A 20,398-nucleotide genomic window follows, 5' to 3' on the forward strand; every position below is an offset into this window, starting at 1 on the left:
TTGCAGCTAAACCGCAAGGAGGCGCTAATGAGTGGTCTGCAATTTTTGGTGATGACCTATGACATGTGCAGAAAACCTGATTACCCAAATGATACATGTTGCACAATGCACATACATGTTAAAGTACATGTACATGCATTTTACATGGTCTGTTAGTCCAAGGTTACCAGTTTATATGTTGCATCTTAGCCGCAAGGGGGCGCTAGTGAGTGGTCTCTGTATTGCTGTAACGTTAATGCCATAACCAGATAACTTGCGCAGTAAACTGCTCCCCGTAGCTCCTAGCATTATACACAGTCAATCAAGACAAGACATATCCGAAATGGGTTTATTTGATTAAAAAAAGCGTTCCAATTTATCATCTACTCCCACTGATTATATTTCCTAAGGTTGTTTCAAGGTGCGGCTGTGTGTGATCAGTGTTCAGTACCAAGGACAGGGTAAACAACTTTGATAAGATTTCAGCAATGTGTTTCGAGTTCGGATTAGATCGACTAAAAATAGAAATGCATCCTACACACGGTCTACAAATAGCGCCAAACGACTGCGATTACAATCTTGCATGAAAACTTGTAGACTGAGCACACGCACGAATGAGTTTCAAAGCTACATGAGTGAACGTTGCAGTCATTTGGAATACTAAGTAACATTGCAAACTAATTTATCCAGCCCTCATTTACGAAACAAAAAGTTATCGCTTACAAGCACGTCCATACGCCATAACGTTTCAGATCGACAGTCGGTCATATTGCGCTGTCGAGTAGTATGTGGATAATCAGGCACGATACGCAATGACCCTTTGAACGTTTCAGATCGACAGTCGGACACATTGTGCTGTCCAGTAGTATGTGGATAATCAGGCACGATACGCAATGACCCTTTGAACGTTTCAGATCGACAGTCGGTCATATTGTGCTGTCCAGTAGTATGTGGATAATCAGGTACGATACGCAATGACCCTTCGACCTTTCACTGCATTTGCTAACCTTTGAACTTTGGAAAAAGAAGCCATAGCATTTATAGGATGCGTGGATGAAAGATTTGAAGGTTTTTCTTCGCAAAAGCTTCCAGATTTGAAGGCATGGCGACGTCAGAACGCTGGAGGCTGTTCCAGCAGTCCTGTGAGAAGGAGTTAGGCCGCCGTCTACCGGAGTTCAGCGGCCTGAACAGCAATGAAGAACGGGCGAGGTAAGGGGTGTGTCTGGTTGCATTGGGCCGTTAAAAAAAAATAAAACATAGAGGGGAGGGGAGCGTTGTTCACATTGGAACAGACCCCTAGGACATAGGGGTGTTTGACATCATTAAGACTGCAGGACTATGAGGGGGGGGGGAAGCGTTAAGACTGTCTTAATATGGTTGGTGTGATGGTGGTGAGGGCCTGTATGAGGGGGGGGGGCAGTGATTACAAATTACGAATTACATTAAATTCTCAGAATTACGTTAAATCATGGAGTACTTTATGGATCACTTAATGCAGAGAGGTAACTGCCTTAGCTTTACCATTTACATAGAAATATGAAAACGACCAATTACATGTTATGGCTTTAATGTAACGTTACTGATTAAGAATTTCTGAGAGTACGTTGATTTTGGGTTGACTGCATTGACTGCCTACCGATTTATACAAAGATTTAAAAGGCCTGATAATGAAAAAGGGCATGCAGGCCCTCATAAGCCCCATTCAAGCCTCATAAGCTGCATGCCCTTTTCGGTAACGTAGAGCGTAATCGGCCGTTTTAATCCTACGTAGAGCGTAGACGGACCGCTCTAATTCAACGACATTGTAACAAGGTAATGAGGTAATCGAGAGATTTCCAGAATTCAGTGTAATACGTAGCCAGCTCACAATATTTAGCAGAGCGTTGTCTTTTAGTATAAATTGTATTTTACTAAAATCCATATTTTCCATAGATTCTGCCTCCAGTTGAGCTGCTGGGAAGGTGACACGCTGACCCAGCTCATAGAGAAACTACAGAGTCTCAGAGGGAAGGTGGGAAAGTCTACCGACAGGGCCAACCAACTCCGAGACAAGGGGAACACAGCCTACAAGGCACAGCAATTCCAAGACGCATTCACTCATTATACAGACAGTATCTCCTATAGCCCTGTCACACATGGTAGTGATGGTAAAAGGAGTGAATGTTTAAGCCTTGCGCTTGCCAACAGATCAGCGGTTTTGTTCCATTTACAAGAATACAAGCTGTGCTTACAGGATATCATAGCATCCATAGAGGCTGGGTATCCCGAAAACTTGCAGTATAAGCTTCTACATAGGAAAGTGTTAACCCTTTTTAAACTTGGAAGAAATGAAGAAGCAAAGAAAGAAGTTAAGGCAGCTTTAGAGGCAATAGAGAGAGCAGATATACCGGAGAATAGGAAAGAAGGAATGAGAAAGGAGCTTAAGTCAGCAGGAAGGAATATCTCAAAACAGGAAGGAAGTAAAGAAAAAGAAGGAGGTACATCTACAGAAGAGGAGAAACTTCCGGAGCTGCAATACGGAGAGAGTCACCAGGTGGCGCATGCCTCAGTTGGAGTTGAAATGAGACAAGACCCAGGCAAAGGCAGGTTGTTGGTCGCACAGCAGGATTTTGAACCTGGTGAGTCTTAGAACTTTGTTACGATTACAGAGAAACACATAAAATGAACTTCCTATAAGTTAAAATTAAGTACTTCTAGTATGAAGAATAGTATAATACAGTCAAACATGTCCAAGATGATGTCAAAATCAATGGCAAACTGGCCAATTCTATCAGTAGTTTTTGCTAGTTATCATAAAAAAGCTTTGTCCACACACTTGAAAATGATGCGGTTGTCATAGGCAGAGATTGGGCCATGGAAACATTTGATTGTTATCAAAATCTATCCAGTTCCATGAGATCTTGTTAACTAGAGGTAACCTGGATGGTGGTAACCTTCATTGACATTTTAACACATGAGAACTACTCTGTATCACCTGTAGGGTCTGTCTTGATTGTTGAGCAGCCGTATGCAGCAGTGTTACTCCAGAAGCACCACCCGACCCACTGTCACAGCTGTATCACACCTGTCCAGGTGCCACACCCGTGCAGGTGCTGCCAGTTTGTACAGTACTGCTCCAGGGCATGTGAGGAACAGGCATGGAAGGAATACCACAGGTGAGTGGGTTATGCAGATGAAATCACACCTGTATTACACCTGTCAAGGTGCAACACCTGTATCGCACCTTCCCAGGTGTCCATATACACCTGTATCATACCAGTCCAGGTGGAACAGTTGTATTATAAATACCCAGGTCACAGGTGTCACATACATCTGCATCACACCTGCACAGCTGTAAAACCGTATTAAACTGGTCTAGCTACAACACCTGGATCCAGGTGCAACACCTTTATTGCACTTTTTTAGGCGTGTTAGTACATGGACTTGTACTTTTACATGGACTGACCAAAGGCCATATACATGAAAATATAACATGGACTTGAACAGGTTACATGTAGGTGCAAATAGACATGAAAAGTACCTGCACAACTCCAGTCTTAACAGGTGGTATTTTGAGCCCTGACCCTGTGTCTCATCCTTCAGCCGCGAGTGCGAACACTGGCACCTGCTGCAGATGGTTGACACCTTCGGACAGCTGAGTCTCCGTCTGCTACTGACTGCCGCCGCAAGAGGAGAGAAGAAACCCCCCATTCCAGGAATGGAATCTTCTACCTCAGCTGACAACCCCTTGAATCAGGATCAACCTGAAAGCTGTGCAGAGAATGTCAACCCCAACTCTGAAGAAGTCAATGAAGTCCAAATAGGTTCCCAAAGCACTTCTGAGCAAGAAAGTGACTTGTCCGTTCAAACCGAAAGTTTGCAGACTTCTACAGAGGAAGTTGAACTCCACGGAGGAAACTACAGTTCAGTCTACAGCCTGATGCCCCACACAGAACACCACTCCGCGGAGCAACTGCTGACATACACGATGGTCGCATGTCTCATGTGTAAATGTCTGGGGCACGAGCTGTGTGTGGAGGTGGTGGAGAGACTTGGGCTGGAAGGGGGTGACTGTGGAGGGGTGGCAGAGGGGGGGAGCCTGGAGGGGGGAGTCTCTGGAGGGATGACAGAGAAGGAAGACTGTCTAGTGAAGATGGCAGCACTTCTGTGTCATCACTTGCAGCAGCTAAGGTGTAATACCCAGGCCATCTCTACCTTACAGGAGCAGGACTCGGGTAAGGATTTCACTACTCAAAATAATGTTTTATATATTCAATTTCATAGAAATGTTGTATCTTATCTCTTGAGTTATTTTGTTATTTCATGTTTTTCATTATTACGGTTAAATCTGATATCTTAGTATTGATAAAGATATATGAGACTTCTCTCTGAGTCTTTGCATGAGTGACTGCATGCGCTTTCTAACAGGTGTATGCTAAACATATTGTTTTTGCTACGTTTCCTCTTCTGTTCCAAACACTGACCTCTGACCTGGCCAATGACCTGATTTGTTGATGTCTCTCACCATGGTAACTGGTGTTGAGTTAAAAAAAATGTTGCAATTTTATAGTAGGAGAGATTTATACTCATGTCTAACCATTTGAATGTATTTGAGTAAGTAAAACAAAGCAGATCATATTCAAAGGTAAAAATTATGCATTTGCTTTGCAAATGTAATACCTTTCTAGTTATATTTAGTTTTTTTCCTGTGTTTTTGTTTGTAGTACATGCACATGTAGATCTCTCAGTAGAAGAAATGTTGTATTTGCTTTGTAACACTTCTTTCATATACACCATACCAAGAAATTCCTTGATTGTAGCTGTAACATAATGATTTTCTTCTGTCTCAGTCTCATTACTGGAGGATAAGCAGGTTCGACTGGCCACCGCGGTGTTCCCCACAGAAGCATTGTTGAACCACTCCTGCAGACCCAATGTTTTTGTCAGCTTTCAGGGGAAGACTCTGGTCAGTTATATTTCTTTTCTTTTCATATTCCTTCTTTTTAATAGGCCTAGGTGTAAGAAGCATTAAAATGTCCATAAAGGCTAGATTCTTTGAGCGTCAGACATACAGCTTTCCTGTGCTTCATTTACTTTTTCAAGCTTTTGAGAAATCTTTGAAATGCAGATTCAAAATACCGCAGAGATTATAAAGGACTTGTAGAGTCTAATTGTGTTGGTATTTACACACATTACACTAAATTCAAGAGCGCTGTCTAGTTAAGATAAAGAGTACATATTTGAACCCTGCTGCCAATGCTTTGAAACCACTTAAAAATTAGAACAAATTTCAATACTACTATTGATCAAGCACGGGACATTTTACCACGAGATATGAAGCTGAGTTCACTGGAAATTCCAGCGCGGTCAACCCCCGCTGGAAGGTACCATCACCGGACAGGGAAGGATTAAGAAAACCATATGCTACAAATTTGAAGTTGTTTTTGTAGTTTGTGAATGAGAAAGGAAGCTTCAAAATCTCCCAAAGATTCCATTTTTAGAAATGAAGTAGTCAATATACAGTATTTTGAATAAAAGTTTCTTGAAGTGCTATTTTTTTTTCTTCAATTTCAGATTGTCCGCGCTGTAAGTCACATTAAGGCAGGTGAAGAGTTGCTACACTGTTACGGGCCTCATGCCGGCAGGATGGGCAGAACAGAGAGACAGGCAGCCTTACTGGAACAGTACTACTTCTCCTGCAGGTAGGACTCTATGAATCAGTTCAAACTGTACCACCAAATTTTTGACTGTACAACTCCAGTCTTTGTCAAGGAATGAGCAGTAACTGCTTCTGTGACGTCACGTTATGCAGATGACACACGTGACTCGGTGAGCAGTGGATCGTAAGTTGCAGAAAGTCTGTGACATTACAGAAGCGGGGGATATTTTCCTTGACAAAGACTGCAGTTGTACAGTCAAAAATTTGGGTGAGTCAAATCCCTTGTGTGGGAAATACAGTTTAAAACTGCTTCATAAAAAAAAAAGACTTCTACCAACACAGATGAACGTTCAAGATAAGGTAGGACTCATGACAACCAAATCATGACACAGCTCGACCATTTCCTGTGTCTGACCTTTTGTTGTCATTCTGCCTGTCAATCTTCCCCACACCCAAGTGCTGTCAACCTATTCTGTTTGGACAAGCAGACACACAAAACCGGCATCTCAGCCACCCAAAACAATACCTCTGAATCTGAAAGTAAGGGGGTACAATGAACGATCATAAGAGAATGTCATACAAAACCGCATTCACTATTTGCACATATCAAGTTTTAACTTACTGATTTGAATGAATTTTATTTCAACCCATGCTATAATTGTCCTTTATACAGCTGTGATGCTTGCCAAGAAGAGGAAGACAACCCCGACACAGTAGACATCTTCTCAGCCTACAAATGTCCTTTTTGTAGTAACGCAGCCAAACTACAAGACCACAAGCTAACGTGTACATCTACCACCTGTAACACTCAGGCAGACACAGACAACATCAAGACAACATCTGAGAAAATACAGGACCTCTTTATTCAGTCTTGTGCTCTTCTTGAGGAAGGTCAAGTACAAGAAGCGGTCTCAGGACTGAAACAATGTCTCGTACTTCAGTGGAAGATTCTTCACCCCAGCAATAAGGACATAGCGCGTACCCATGATGCATTAGCGAGATGCTACGCGACGACCGGGGACTGTAAGAAAAGCGTGGAACACCTGAAGAAAAGTCTGTCCGCTGTGGAGCTCCAGTTTGGCGCCTGTAGCGTAGAACTCGCACACGAGCTGCACAAGCTGGCACAGCTGCAGTTCAATGGGCAGCAGGTTGCTGAATGCTTGGACACCATAGAGAGGGCCCTGTCCATATTTGGATGCCACTATGGAGACCACCATCCTAAGACAAAAGAGCTGAAGGCAATGAAGGATTGCTTAATAGATGTGCTTGTTTAACCATACATGGTAGAACAAGGAATCAGGGATTTCAGACTTTTGGAAAGTGTTTGGGGTTTTTTCTGACCTTCAAGTTTACCCCATTTCCTGTGTCTAACCTTTTCACATCCTGTCATTCTGTCAAATCCCCACCCATGTGCTGTCAACCTACACTTTCAAGATTAACACACAAACTCAGCCACCCTAAAACAATACTTCCATACCCATGAGTTATAACATCATTCTCACAGAAACTTTTAACATCAAGGCTAGCGCCAAAGAGTTAAAAGTCATTCAGAGCAAATATTGTGTAGATGTACATGTAAGATGGTTACTAGACGTACAATTTGTATGATGCTACAAACTGAACTGAAGTATCATTAGTAGTGACAGAAAGAATTCAAAAGCAAGCATTCTGGTGTTTCTATAGCTAGCTATGTATCTACACATGCATGTATGTAACTTACAGACATGTAGTGTGAAATGTTAGAGAAGAATGGAAAAGAGATGGACAAAATTATGTATATCATGCAATCTATGTTAATTGATTGTATGAATTAAAATTCTGGAATGATCACACATTTGACAGGTCCCTGTACTTTTAATAATTGTATTCCACGTGGAAAATCGTAACAGATTTCTAAGATGAACATTATAACATAGTACTTGTACTTAATGTACAAGAAAAATAATGATTGCAATCTTATAATATACAATACATATCTTACCTAATTGAAAGCCAACATACTTCTCATTTTTCTAATTGTAGTTTAATTTTCTGCTAAGAACCTCTTACATCAAGAGAACATTATCAATGATAATAAGCCATAATGTTTTCTTTTTAATGCATGAGTGTAGAAAGCACCAGATAACTGTTTGACTGTCAATATAGCTCACTGCCCAGGTACTAGTACATGTATAAGATAGGCAGGGTCCATATCACAATGTTTGAGGGGTGTCTATCTATACTTTATCGGGATAGTAAAAGCCCAAGAGACAGCTAGCCATCATATACAACTTGTATACAATGAGAATCAACAAAGTTCAACTTTATATATGGAATACAACATGTAATACACTTGTGTCCAAAATCCAAAACGCATGTTTGAAGCTAACCCTCCCCCCAGTTTACATTAGTTGAGTCTAGACAGGTGTCACATAACAAACATGTTATGCTCAACTTGGTAAGGGCCTGTATTTACTAAAACTAGACCCAAATAGCCACTACATAGAGTTTTAAGAAAACTCAGGCTTTAGTGTTTGTGCACTAGGTTCATTTATAACATTAAATGGTTTTGTTCCCGTATTGTTTTATACTTCTATTGTTGACCCTACATTGTGTCTACTGGATCAAAGGTCACGACACACAATACTAAGCCCTTGTGAAAATGAAAGCAGTTTGTTGGCCGTCTACAGTGCATGAAGGTTGTTCCAGCGCCCTCAGGAGCTACTATGAATCCGAGACACAAGGAAATTCTGACTGCAAACCTCCCCTTACTATGCCAGGACCTTACAGTCAAGTATGTGTTACCAGATCTTGTGGAAGAAGGGGTTCTACTACCAGCCATGAAAGAGGACATCATGGCTGAACCCACCAAGGAAGATCAAGTTGCGTTGTTAGTCCGTCTACTTCAGACGATGGGCCCCAAAGCATTCCACGGGTTCACCACAGTGTTGGAGAAGCACTACCAACACCTGGCTACAATCCTTCGTCAGTATAACGCAGGTTAGTTCAAGTTTTTGTTTGTTTTGTCTTGTTTACATTAACAGCTGGTTGCTTAACGTTTTTTAAGTCAAGCATGAAAAGCCTTCATCAAATATAGAGAAATATTTCAGTTTCAAGAGGATAGAAACTTGGAAGTTTATACCTTAAGATGATGTTATAGTAGAGTGGAAATGTTACTTAAAGTAGCAGTTTGACGCTAACACTGTTCAAGATATTCTTGACTGAATAAGATTGATAACATTCTACTGTTGTGTACACATGGAAAGGTGCCTTTACTATGTATTTGCATTATGCCTTGACTCACTTTGCATTGAAGTTCACTGCAATTGTTTTGCTCAATTCATATGTCTCTCAGTCTTGTACATTTGATTTAGCAGCTGATCATGATTGTTTTAATCTTTCGTATAATTGGTGTACAACTCGCTGGAACAAAACAATGTAAGGTGAAACTGATCATGAATTTGACCTTGAAAATGTATACTTGTGTTGTGAATGTTTTGTGCAAGTAACAGTACTACACTACATGTAAGTAGAGGTACAAATCAGTTGGTAAATTGACATTTACAAAATGTATTGTGACCTACACTGTGTGAGTCACAAAATGATAAGGCAGTAATACTATTTATATTGTGTACATGTATGCATTAAACTGTGCTAGGCAAACATTGAAGATAGATTTGAAATATGTGTTCAGTTCAGACTGTATTCTGTGGTTACTTATTAATAAGGGCAATCATGACTACATATAGCAGTAGCATACTAGCTAAAGAGGTTAGATAGATTTAATGTTGTGTAATTATAGATAGATACAAAGATACAGAAAAGAGAAAAGGTGATAGCACTTTGGCTGCACACCTTTTAAAAAAGGATCATTCAGAATCCAAAGGTATGATATGAGTTCTTGAGTTCCATCGAGCTTTAGCAGCTTGGGTACCATCCTCTGTATATAGTTACCACCAGCTCCCTATTGTCACTAGCTACTACCATGGACTATGGAGGATGGAACCCAGGCAAGAGCCTCGGAGGAGGTGATTTTTTTTTTTTTGAGAACAGGTAAAAATCAATGTGCTCGCAGATGTCGAACATAAAATTAAATCAGTGTGGCCTTATCATTCCAGATGTGCAACTTTTCTTCAACTTCGTGGCAAAGAAGGTTGGAAGAAAGTGGAAGGACCTTGCCCGTCAACTTGGGTTCATGGAAGCAAATATTGAAGAGATAGATGATCTACCACGCCTGCATGACCACACAGACCGCTGCAGAGAAGTACTGAAGAGATGGCACCAAGAAAAAGGCCACGATGCTACACTTGGGGTCTTGACGGAGGCTCTACAAAATGCAGAACTGAAAAATGTGTCCGATGACCTTATGGAGGGTCAGTATTCCAACTATATTTTTCAAAAGTCTGTTGCAATGATCTGTTAGATTTTCTAATTCAAAAATCCCAAATAGCTGCTACATACATGACATGTTATATATAATCATGTACATGTAGTAACACCCAATACATTCATAGTACTAATTAATTATGTGTTTCTCACTCTGTTTCTTGCAGTTCTGATGCTAACAAATACTGGACATCAGGACTCTACACAAAAACAGCAGTCCAAAGATGACACGTGCTTGCTTAGCAGATCCCTGGAAGGTACATATTATAGGAAAATATAAAGGATCTACGTATACCATTTCTGAAGTCAGTATGCTGACATAATATCACTTCTTGAAAATGGTTGCATTCGAAGATGGCGTATTTTGTAAAATTATATAATACCCTAGGCTACATGTATTGTAGAGTTTTGGAGCTAAACTCTAGATCAAACTTCTATGAAACTACAGGTGAAGCTGTTTGGATGCAAGATAGGGAGAGGGCGGAAACTTTGGAGAAGGATTCTGCCTTTTCAGAGGGAACCAATTTGTTGTCGGCACAGCCAAGTTCCGCCTCGCTTCCCATTGTTTTTGAAAACGAAGATAAAGGATGTGTCAAAGAAGGACAACAGTCACCCAAGAAACCGATCTCCCCTGTGAAGGACACAACTTGGTATTCATCACTATTTTCATGGACTCAGAAGTCAGGTTAGTTCAACTTCAGGTGCAAGATAAGAAATTGATATTACTTTTAAAATAATTAGGGTATAACAAAGGGTTAATGCCCCACATTGTTTAATAGATAAAGTATCCGTTTTAACACTACTGTTAGTGTCCTGTCCCCTGTATAGTGGTACGGTCAAAAAAGTGGTCTGTTATTCTATTAACTGACCGATTTTTTCATTTTTTCATTATTCACCATTACATGTATGGATTGTTACGGCCAGATAACCGATGGGAAATGGAGGCTTCTCAATGGTCAATGTATATGATGATAGAACATTATACAGCTGTAACAAGATTAATTATAGTTTGCCATCTTTCACATTGACAAGAGCATGTTGTCGTTTACATGTATTTGTATCCCCAGGTCGTCAACTGACCCCCCGAGAGTTGTACCACCTCTGTCGTACCCTGAATCCATACTGGGAGCGGGTTGGCTGTCAGCTGGGGCTTGACCAGGACACGCTTGACCGCTGTGCCCTGGACAACAGGGACAGCCCGTGGGGACAGGTTCACGACATGCTGCTGACATGGATGGAACAGTCAGGGGTGGAGGCAACTGTTGAAAAGTTGACTGACGTTCTGCAGCACGGCTTAGTAGGACTGCGGATTGATCTTTACTGGTTCTTGGTTGGTGAGTTGAGGATCACTTATAAGGCAACGATAATTTGATTTCGATTTGAATCAGATGCTTCTTGTATTAGACAACATTATGAAGTCAACAAGAAGACACGAGGAAAATTCTTTAAAATTGTACTTCTAGATTCATTGTAGATATCAATGACCTCAAATTCCAGTGTTAGATATTTAAGAAAGGTAGCAAATGCTTTAAAATAATTTTTTTTAAATTTGAGACTCAGCTTTTGGGTATCTGTGGGACACATCACTGATGGTAATTTATTGGTTCCTCCCTGAATAGTCAAGTGAGTTTCTAGGAGCACAATTTGATCAGGGTAGCTTTTGGGGAATGGACAACATTGTTACAGTTGTATTTTTTGTACAATGGAAAATCTGTTATCTATCTCGGCAGTTCCCTCAGACTGGGAGCTCGGCTACCTTGCCTGGAAGTTGGAGAAGGACCCAGCCTGGGAGCAGGCAGCCACGCAGCTGGGCCTCACACAGGAGCAGATCACACATGCACAGTCCTACTACCCAGACAACAAGCCTGCTCAGATCCACTATCTACTGCTGAAGTGGAAGAAGAGGTGCGGTGACGAGGCAACCCTGGATAGACTGTGTGAGGCACTGAGAAGCCAGAAAGTGGCAGAAGACGTTTTTGTATTCCTGACAGGTAAATAGATCAATTTGAATAGTGGTTATAATGATAATAATTATCATGAAAGTTCATCTGTCTTGGTAGTTACATGTACATGTTTAAAGTTAAAACTTTTGTTCCAACCAGCACAAGAGAATTGTTCTCCCCCAGAGCTTTCAACCAGCCACTCTGGTCTTCCTCAGTACATTAACCCAGTGAGGCTTGTCACAAATAAGCTCCCCTGAAGTGTAACGTCAACACTGGGTCAGTCTACTGAGAAAGACCAGAGTGACTAGGCAAAAGCTCTAGGTGAGAAAAATTCACCTGTGTTTGAGCAAAAGTTTAGCTCTGAAACAGAGGATAATGAATTTCTGAGTGTGATTTTTTTCTTTTATGAAATGAAGTTACATTTGCTGTGATGTTAAAACCATTCTAAGCTAGCATTTATAAACATGTATACAAATGATAACACAAATAATAAATGCTTGTGTTTTTCAGATCCAGACTCACAAGTGGTTACGGCATGGTACCTCGCCCAACTTGCACCTTCTCTCACCTCCTACTGGAAACAGCTTGTCACGGAGCTGGGCATGAGTGAGGAAGAATCGGAAGGGTGTAAGAACAGATACCCCAACTGCCCTACAAAACAAGTCCTGGCTGCCCTACTGAAGTGGAAGGGAATGCCAGAATATCAGTCTGCTGCAGCATCTGTCAGGAACTTGTGCCTCGCACTGAACAGGACCGGGGTAAAACTGGACATCAGTCTTCTCAGTAAGTGACTCTTTCCCCTCTTATGGCTGTACAATACCCTTCTTTAATTTAATACTACTTCTCCAAAATCAGTGTCCCATCTTATACAGTGGTAGAAATCCTTTTTTCAGTGTCCTGCAATATTGCATAATGTCAAAACTTTGTTCTGCTGTTCAGAAATACTTTCTGCAAAATTAATATGTCTAGTACACTTAAAAGTCCAGAACTTGAAACCCATGGCAGACAAAATTGCATGTTGGCATCTTACATGCAATTTGAAAAGTACATGGGAAACTACTTGTACATTGTATATTATAGAGTCAGTATATATAATGTATATAGTATATAACACAAAAGCTCTTGAACACCATTGAAACCCTTAAACCTGATTTTTCCAGTCAAAAAAATTGCAGGTTGCTCAATTTTTCTTTGCAATATTGAAAAGGTCTCTGCAAAATGCAGATGGGTATTTCTAACATACAGTCATATAATAGTTATAATAATAGTTCCCAGATTTACAATGAAACATAATGTGTTATTGTGTGAATTGGTATGAACTTACTTTTTCTGTTTGCCATCCTAACAGACCCCTCAGCACCAGTGGTGACTGTGTGGCAGTTGGGCACCCTCGCTGGGAAACTGAACATCATGGCGAGTGAGCCGGTGTGCCAGGTCCATCTGGGGCTGTCCAGGGAAGATGTGCAAACCTGCAGGGAAGGATCTGGAGGTGAAGTGTTTGTTTGTTTTGCATAAATACATGTATACACACCAGTTTTGTATCCATGTACAAAATGTTTCTTCTTCATGTTTCTCTCCATTTCGTTCCATTTTCTCCATTCACACTTTCTGTACAGTGTTAGACTAAGTACAAGCTGTGTAAAATGGACTGTAAGGATTGATACACTCACATTGAATGAACTCTTTTGATAATTGTGAGGTTGGATAGGTAACACAGGACATCTGGCTTTATTTCCCATCCAAGAGGCCATACATATACATAACCTATCCATTCATAAATCATTTTCACCTGTGTCGAAAGAGGAAAAAAGGTATAAAGTTGAACCTCTCGAAAGGGCACAACTTTTTGTCCTGATAGGGATTCGAACACAGATCCTAACAAAAAGACAAACTTGCCACCTTCAGGTGATGAACATCTCCACAACATGGCCATGCTGCTGAGGTGGCTGGAGATGGCTGGGAGCCAGGCTACTCTGGACAAGCTATGTGAGGGTCTCCTACAGGAGTTTGTGGATGAAGACAATTTCATCTTCATGCTAGGTGAGCTCAAGTATCAGTTAAGGATGACCCTAAACTTTCAGCTCCACCGACAATGTTACTCCATGCGAATGAAGTTTCTGAAAAAAAGTCACTTAAGAATATCATTGCATTAGTCATGTATTTATATGAAATTATATACTTGTTATCAGGAAGTCAAAACAATTGTAACAGAGGGGTTCAAGCACCACTAGTTTGTGTGCTGGTGTTGTAAGCTGGCTGCTTGGGTTTGGCACACTGGTTCGATTCCAGTGTATCTCGGGAGTTTTGGGGTTTTCCTGTTTCGATGCTCCTAGTTGTGTCTTGTAAAAATTGTAAAAATGTTGGTTAATTTTTTTTGTATATCTGTAGTGCCAGAGGTACCCCGACAACCCACAGGCAAGGAGTTGTTTCAACTGGCTGTGAAGCTTCAGACTGACCCCTCCAAGTTGACCCGTCTGCCCATACGGCTGGGATTCACCCACGACGATGACCAACACTGGCAGCTGGACATTACCAGCGGCCGGAATGCGACCCATGCCATGTTGCAGGAATGGAAGAAGAGGGTTGGTGCAGAAGCCACTGTCGTCAAGCTCAGCGAGGCTTTGCAACAAGAGGGAGTCGGACCAGACAAGTACTTACACCTTTGCTTCGAAGAAGGCAATGGATTTCTGGAGTACAGTTTGTAGTGTACTGTATGTAAGGCCAATTTGATTCATTAGTTTTTGTGTATTGTTGTCAAGCTCTGCAAGGCCTTGCAACAAGAGAAAGTAGGGTTTGTCACAAGTTCTTACACTTTTGCTTGAAAGGAGAGGGTGTGGGACCGGGAACCCCTACCTGATGATGATGATGATGCTTTGAAGAAAGCATGTTTCTGCAGTACAGCTTGTAGTGTCCTGTAATATTATAATTACATGCATAAAGTATCACCTCTTTGATTCGTTAGTCCTGGATATAAGGCCACAGCAAGTAATTTTTACGGATGACATCATCGCACGCATTAATTTTTGCCTGATTTGGGAAAAAAAGAGAAATTTTGTTGCCTTCTGACAGTGGTCAACATGCCGAAAATGGGCAAAGATGTCTGTTGCAATGCTGGAAGGTGGATGGCAGATATTTATGAAGAGATGAGACAAGAAAAGGCTCTGATTTAATGTTTTGTTTCTTACTTTGATGCAGTGATATATATGTGATGCTGGCTGTGTATATGTGATGTTCCCACTGAATCAAAACCATTTGTACAATGATTGAGTCAAAATTTAAAAATGTATGAATCTGGTTTTTTTCGGCCCGTCTTGTTTTTTTTTGCCCGCTCGCATTAGATTTGGAGTCTGCGGAGGATGTCATCCATAAAATTTACTTGCTGTGGCCTAATGCTGTTAATAAATGCACTGGACCTATTAGAATCCAAGGTGGAAATCCGTACCTTGGAACACAGTTTCAGGGAGTTATTATAGTCAAGTTCAAATTCTCACAGTCCTTTGTTTTCTTGTTGTCCTAATGCTTGATTCAGAATATAAGTGTAAATAAATACATTAATGTACATGTACATTTGTAGCTCCATTTAAATGTACATGGCATAATGTTATACATGTATACTGTGTAGATTATCTAGCAGCCACTATCTACATTAACTGTTAATATAATCATATGTTTAAACTTATAGGAGCCACTCAGAGACAGACACTATTTAGAAAGTCTCACTGAAAAAAAGGTTGATATGTGCTGTCTTATTGCTTCGTTTTGGTATGTCCAAATGTCTTGTTACTCTAAAATTTGTTTCTCAATGTACTAAACTGTTGTTTGTTGCTTGTATAGTATTGCTTTGCTGAATGATTTTTTTTTTGGGGGGGGGGGACTAACATTGCTCAAGGTCCAAAATATCTTCAGTTTATTTGCCTATATTTGTTGGGTTAAAGGCACTCTATGTAGTTTTTTGACAATACAAAAAGTATATTTTTCATTCTTTTCTTTACATAGTACATTGACTTAACCCTTTAGTATTCCAAAATCATACTCCTCAACAAAAAATACAACATCCTTGCTCCTTAGAAGCTTAGAAAACTGTGAATGATCTTCTATACAACCTCTGGCCAAACCGCACATATGGTACATTGTATTGTCCATTGCTAGTGGTTTGACCTACATCCCAGTGGGGTGTCAGTTGATAGCTTACCAGTTTCTGAAATACCTAACCGTTTACCAGATTTTTTATCTCTTTTGAAGGGATAATGACCACAGTTTATTCATGCCCAACAAAATACTCCAAGTTGATAATTATATTCCACCAGACCTCATGTGAAAGATTTGAGTGTTTTTCTAAGGAGGCTATATCTTGTCACATGTGCCCCTGTCAATCAAGCCTGGCATGCCGGGTCAATTAGCCACCCTAAGGGGCAACCCCTGTATGTTGTTGTTGTTGTTGTTGTTGTCCTGAGCAAACCGGTGGCACCGGGTACCCAACAAGGACTGTTTGAACGGACAAAATATACGTAAAAAATGTGAAATAATGACACAAATGTGTTGAAAAGTGATAGTAACTGTTAATAACACTGAAATTTAGTATAATTAGAATATTCCAAATTTTTGCGCAAAAAACTACATAGAGTGCCTTTAAGGGTTTACGGAAAATACGAGGCGGTTCACCAAACCCACTTATAGGCCACTGTACTTGGCCAGGCTACCAAGATAACCCACTTTAGGATCCTAAGTGGGGGTTTTGTCTCTCTTAGAATTTCATTGAGGTAAATATGGCTCAGTGCCAAACCTGGCTGTGTGTGGTAGCCGGGCCTGGCATGATTAAGCAGCGTAACGTTTTCCGTAAACCCATTTATTACCTTCGCCAAGAAGGTTATGTTTTCGTAGGCGTTCGTGTGTCTGTGTGTGTGTGTGTGTGTCAGCACGATAACTCAAGAAGGCTAAAATTGATTGTCTTGATATTTGGTAGGTGGATAGGTCTTCATGAGACGTGGAACTGATTAAATTTTGGGCCCCTTAGCAGCTTGTAATGGTACTGCAGCTGAACTTCCGGTTTTGATATCTCGTGATCTAGACATGCTAGGGTGACGAAATTTGGATGGTAGGTAGCTCTTGTGCTGGGGAAGAAGTGATGTGAGTTTGGCCTCCCTAGCGGCTTGCTCTGGAACTGCAGGGGCGTTAGTTGAAAAATATTTAAAGGCGGATAACTCTAGAACCGATTGATGGATCGTTGTGATTTTTGGCATGTAGGTAGCTGAAGTGATGCTTAACATGATAATATTATAATTATGCATATATTAATGTAATTTGCATAATTAATGAGGAAACTCTATAAATCAGCTGCATTCCATGATAGGACTATTCAAGCTTGTGACATATGTAATTGAGAACGGCAGAAATACAGGCAGATATCGATTATGCAAATGAAGACTTAATTTGCATAATTAATGAGAAAATGTTATATTTACATAGTGGTAACTGCCTGGAATTTCATACTTGGGATATTTGAAAGTTATGTGAAGGTGAACATAATTAAACATAATTTATTCAAATAAGGACCTCATTTGCATAATTTATGAGGAAATGCTATAATGGCATTCTTTGATAAGATAAGACTGTCTTCTGGTGTAGAATATGATCAACAGATATAATTGATGCAAATATAGGATCCTATTTGCACAATCAGGGGGATTAATCTATAATACCCATAAAGGCTAAGATCATTTGGCGAAGGTATGAGATCGTGGAACTCTAGTTTACTCATAAACCTTGACCGCTGAACCCTCTCAATTCAATTCAATTTATCATTATATCAACATGCATACTTCTAATATGTATATAATACATGTATATACATACTTCTAATATGAACTTAACATCCCAGTCATAACAAGTACCATTCTGATTATACATTCTGATTGTAGAGTTTGATGGACTGATATAGGGCAGAGTGCTGAAGTCTTTTTGTTCTGACTGGGCCGATGGAAATTTTTTTTTTTGTTTCTGAGAGAACGTCCAGTAGCTAATGATCTAGATTCAGGGACAAGGCCATGTAGGGGGTCACTGGCCGTCGTGTAGCATTTGTTTAAAGAGTGTATTTTAAGGTTACGTATTACTAATTAAAATATTTACTACGAAGAGACCATTGGATTTTGGACTAGGGGCACATGATATAAAATCCGGTACGTTGTACTTTTTTCGTGGCTTTGTACACTTTTAATGTTCAAGTAATTCGTATACTTTTAAAATTATACTTTGCAACAAAACTCCTTTGTCTTGCTAATATGGTTAAAGACTTTGTCATAGTGACACTGTCATATTTAGCTTGTATAACGTGTCCCCTTGAACTCAAATAGTAAATTGTACCACGGACGTTGCCCTTGATTGTACAGGCTGAACGACTCACTAACAGTCATCGACGGCTAGATCTCAATTTGCACAGATTGAAGTAGGTAAAATGTTACTTTTTATAAGCTTTTCTTTTTACATTCAGACGTCTACTACCCTACGTATCTAATTATGATGTTGGGTTACATTTTTTAGCAGGGCAGAGTTGGAAAGCCTGCCTTAGTACCATATATTCTATACGATTGTGTTTGAGTTACAATAAACTGAGCAGTAGTTTGTTAACCTAGAACAAGGAGCTTCAACAACGTCTGATAGAATGTCCTTGCCTAGCACATGTGAAGGTAAATATGATGCATTTGCTTTGCAAATGTATACCTTTCTAGTTTATACATGTAGCATTTCAATCACTCTTACAAAGGTCTGTCCTCAATCTGTTTAGGACAATGCTAAAAGTCGGGAGGCTGATAAATGACGCCCCCTTGCGATGGAGCGCCGCTTACAAGGAGTTTTACCGTGCGGTAGTAGAGTTGAGACTCTACGATGAATTTTGGCAGAAGAACGTCCCGATACCAACTCCTCGCCGCGAGGGTACAGGAGTCCGTGTACTCAGTATTGGGAGTGGATCAGGTAAGAAACTTCAAGTTGTTTGTCTATATAACACCCATCGTGTAACTCTTCTCGGCAAGCTCTCCAGGCTCCAAAGGCCAAGGGCACACCTTCCATTTTGGCGACGTCTCAGGAAGGAGCCTAATGGTACAGTATTGTGTACAATTTGCAAGAATTCTAGGAATGGTACAGGCATTTTGTTCACAGGAATGGAATGTCCACAGATATGTCCCTGACCCACATCTATTCCCACATTCCTGGAAACCTTTGGGAAGATCTGTCTGCCCCGGATGGCCCTACTTTCTGTGACCCCGGGGCTCGTTCACTAAGGGAATATAATTATGGTGTTTCTATTTAAAGGAGAAGTGGACAGCGCTATCTTGAGGAAGATCATGCAAAACCAAAGTAGCGTGAACTTGTACAGCAGAGTCGTGGAACCGTCGGCAGAAAGGCTACGGGATTTTAAGGTATGGCCTCTGAATATTTTGTTTAGTCGCGTCCCGATTGTCATTAGGCCTAGGAAAAATGTGGTTGTGTTTCTGGTCTACCGACCGACCCTAGAAAAACCGCCGACTCTTTCCTTTAGGCCACACCAATTTAATTCGCTGCTTCTCGGATTCGCCCGCTTTATTTGCGAAAAAAAAAATTCAGTCTCTAAATCAACTCCAAACTGCTCATATTTTGGCCCCAACAGTTGAAGGAAGTCCCTTCTCTTCAGAGTTGTTACATTTTTTTTTCATCTAACAATGCAGTAGTTGATTAAAAGTTTGAAATTTATTGTTTGGATTACAAATCAGCCTGGTAGGTTGACTTCATGGGTTCTAGCATAGCATTTGGGGTTATCATAGGATGCCTAGGTCTGTTTTTTATTTTTTATTTCATTTTTTTATCAGGACAAAAACAGGAAACACAGCATGAAACAATTTTTTCTATGCCCTACTATACCATACATCAAGGAATGATGTCTTTGCATACATTAAGTACTTTGTGAAGAATACTTTCCGTTACCGTCGGTCGGTTTGTATTCAAACCCTTCCATGCCGCGTCAGCAAATTATCAGTTTTATAAACATCCCTTTTCATCCTATCCTGTACTTTTTAAAACGGAAGAATTTTGTAATGTTTTTATAAATTATAGTTAATGTTATTCACAAAATTAAATGAGTGATATTATAAGGTGTTTCTTGCTTGAAAACAAAGCCAAACATATATCCCTATAGGATTTGGTACAACAGGACACAAGCCTCAGTACAGTAAAGTTTGACTGGCGCCAACAGACAGTGGAAGAATACTTCTCCGAGTCCGATGGTGCGAAGTTCGACCTCGCCCATGCTATTCAGGTTCTGTACCATGTACAGGACCACCACGCCACCTTGCGGAACATGTGGGAACAACTGGCTGATGGGGGCTACCTGTTTGCCTTACTTCTTTCGGGTATGTTGACAAAGTATGGCAATTCAATCTTTGGGGTGTAAAGTAACACATTTCAAATGATTGCTAGCATGCTTGGATTTTCTAGATCTGGT

General features: G+C 40.5%; 3 protein-coding genes across 3 annotated transcripts in view; all 3 read left to right on the forward strand.

The window, feature by feature from the left end:
• Positions 1-1,000: 1,000 nt before the first annotated feature.
• Positions 1,001-7,305, forward strand: LOC109476386 (SET and MYND domain-containing protein 4-like). Its single transcript, XM_019777320.1, has 7 exons — positions 1,001-1,188; positions 1,912-2,597; positions 2,960-3,134; positions 3,562-4,193; positions 4,809-4,924; positions 5,533-5,660; positions 6,291-7,305. The coding sequence occupies exons 1-7, from the start codon at positions 1,082-1,084 to the stop codon at positions 6,889-6,891; spliced, it is 2,445 nt and encodes an 814-aa protein (XP_019632879.1). The 5' UTR covers positions 1,001-1,081; the 3' UTR covers positions 6,892-7,305.
• Positions 7,306-7,499: 194 nt separating this feature from the next.
• Positions 7,500-14,956, forward strand: LOC109476302. Its single transcript, XM_019777216.1, has 10 exons — positions 7,500-8,596; positions 9,715-9,969; positions 10,150-10,239; positions 10,431-10,667; positions 11,050-11,316; positions 11,713-11,973; positions 12,436-12,708; positions 13,274-13,414; positions 13,831-13,965; positions 14,314-14,956. The coding sequence occupies exons 1-10, from the start codon at positions 8,290-8,292 to the stop codon at positions 14,628-14,630; spliced, it is 2,283 nt and encodes a 760-aa protein (XP_019632775.1). The 5' UTR covers positions 7,500-8,289; the 3' UTR covers positions 14,631-14,956.
• Positions 14,957-18,710: 3,754 nt separating this feature from the next.
• The window catches only part of LOC109476229 (histamine N-methyltransferase-like), a 2,401-nt gene continuing 713 nt past the window's right edge, over positions 18,711-20,398 (forward strand). The window contains exons 1-3 of the mRNA XM_019777112.1: positions 18,711-18,894; positions 19,234-19,340; positions 20,093-20,319. Of these exons, the coding sequence (XP_019632671.1) occupies positions 18,711-18,894; positions 19,234-19,340; positions 20,093-20,319 (518 nt within the window). The remainder of the gene's footprint in view (positions 18,895-19,233; positions 19,341-20,092; positions 20,320-20,398) is intronic.

Source organism: Branchiostoma belcheri, unplaced genomic scaffold, assembly GCF_001625305.1.
Source record: "Branchiostoma belcheri isolate BF01 breed outbred unplaced genomic scaffold, Haploidv18h27 scaffold37, whole genome shotgun sequence".
Lineage (NCBI taxonomy): Eukaryota > Metazoa > Chordata > Leptocardii > Amphioxiformes > Branchiostomatidae > Branchiostoma > Branchiostoma belcheri.

Coding starts and splice junctions, on each gene's coding strand:
- LOC109476386 (XM_019777320.1), top strand. CDS start 1,082: ATGGCGACGTCAGAACGCTGGAGGCTGTTCCAGCAGTCCTGTGAGAAG. Junction 2,598..2,959: donor ACAGCAGGATTTTGAACCTG/GTGAGTCTTAGA, acceptor TATCACCTGTAG/GGTCTGTCTTGATTGTTGAG. Junction 5,661..6,290: donor CAGTACTACTTCTCCTGCAG/GTAGGACTCTAT, acceptor TCCTTTATACAG/CTGTGATGCTTGCCAAGAAG.
- LOC109476302 (XM_019777216.1), top strand. CDS start 8,290: ATGAAGGTTGTTCCAGCGCCCTCAGGAGCTACTATGAATCCGAGACAC. Junction 11,974..12,435: donor CGTTTTTGTATTCCTGACAG/GTAAATAGATCA, acceptor TGTGTTTTTCAG/ATCCAGACTCACAAGTGGTT. Junction 12,709..13,273: donor ACTGGACATCAGTCTTCTCA/GTAAGTGACTCT, acceptor CCATCCTAACAG/ACCCCTCAGCACCAGTGGTG.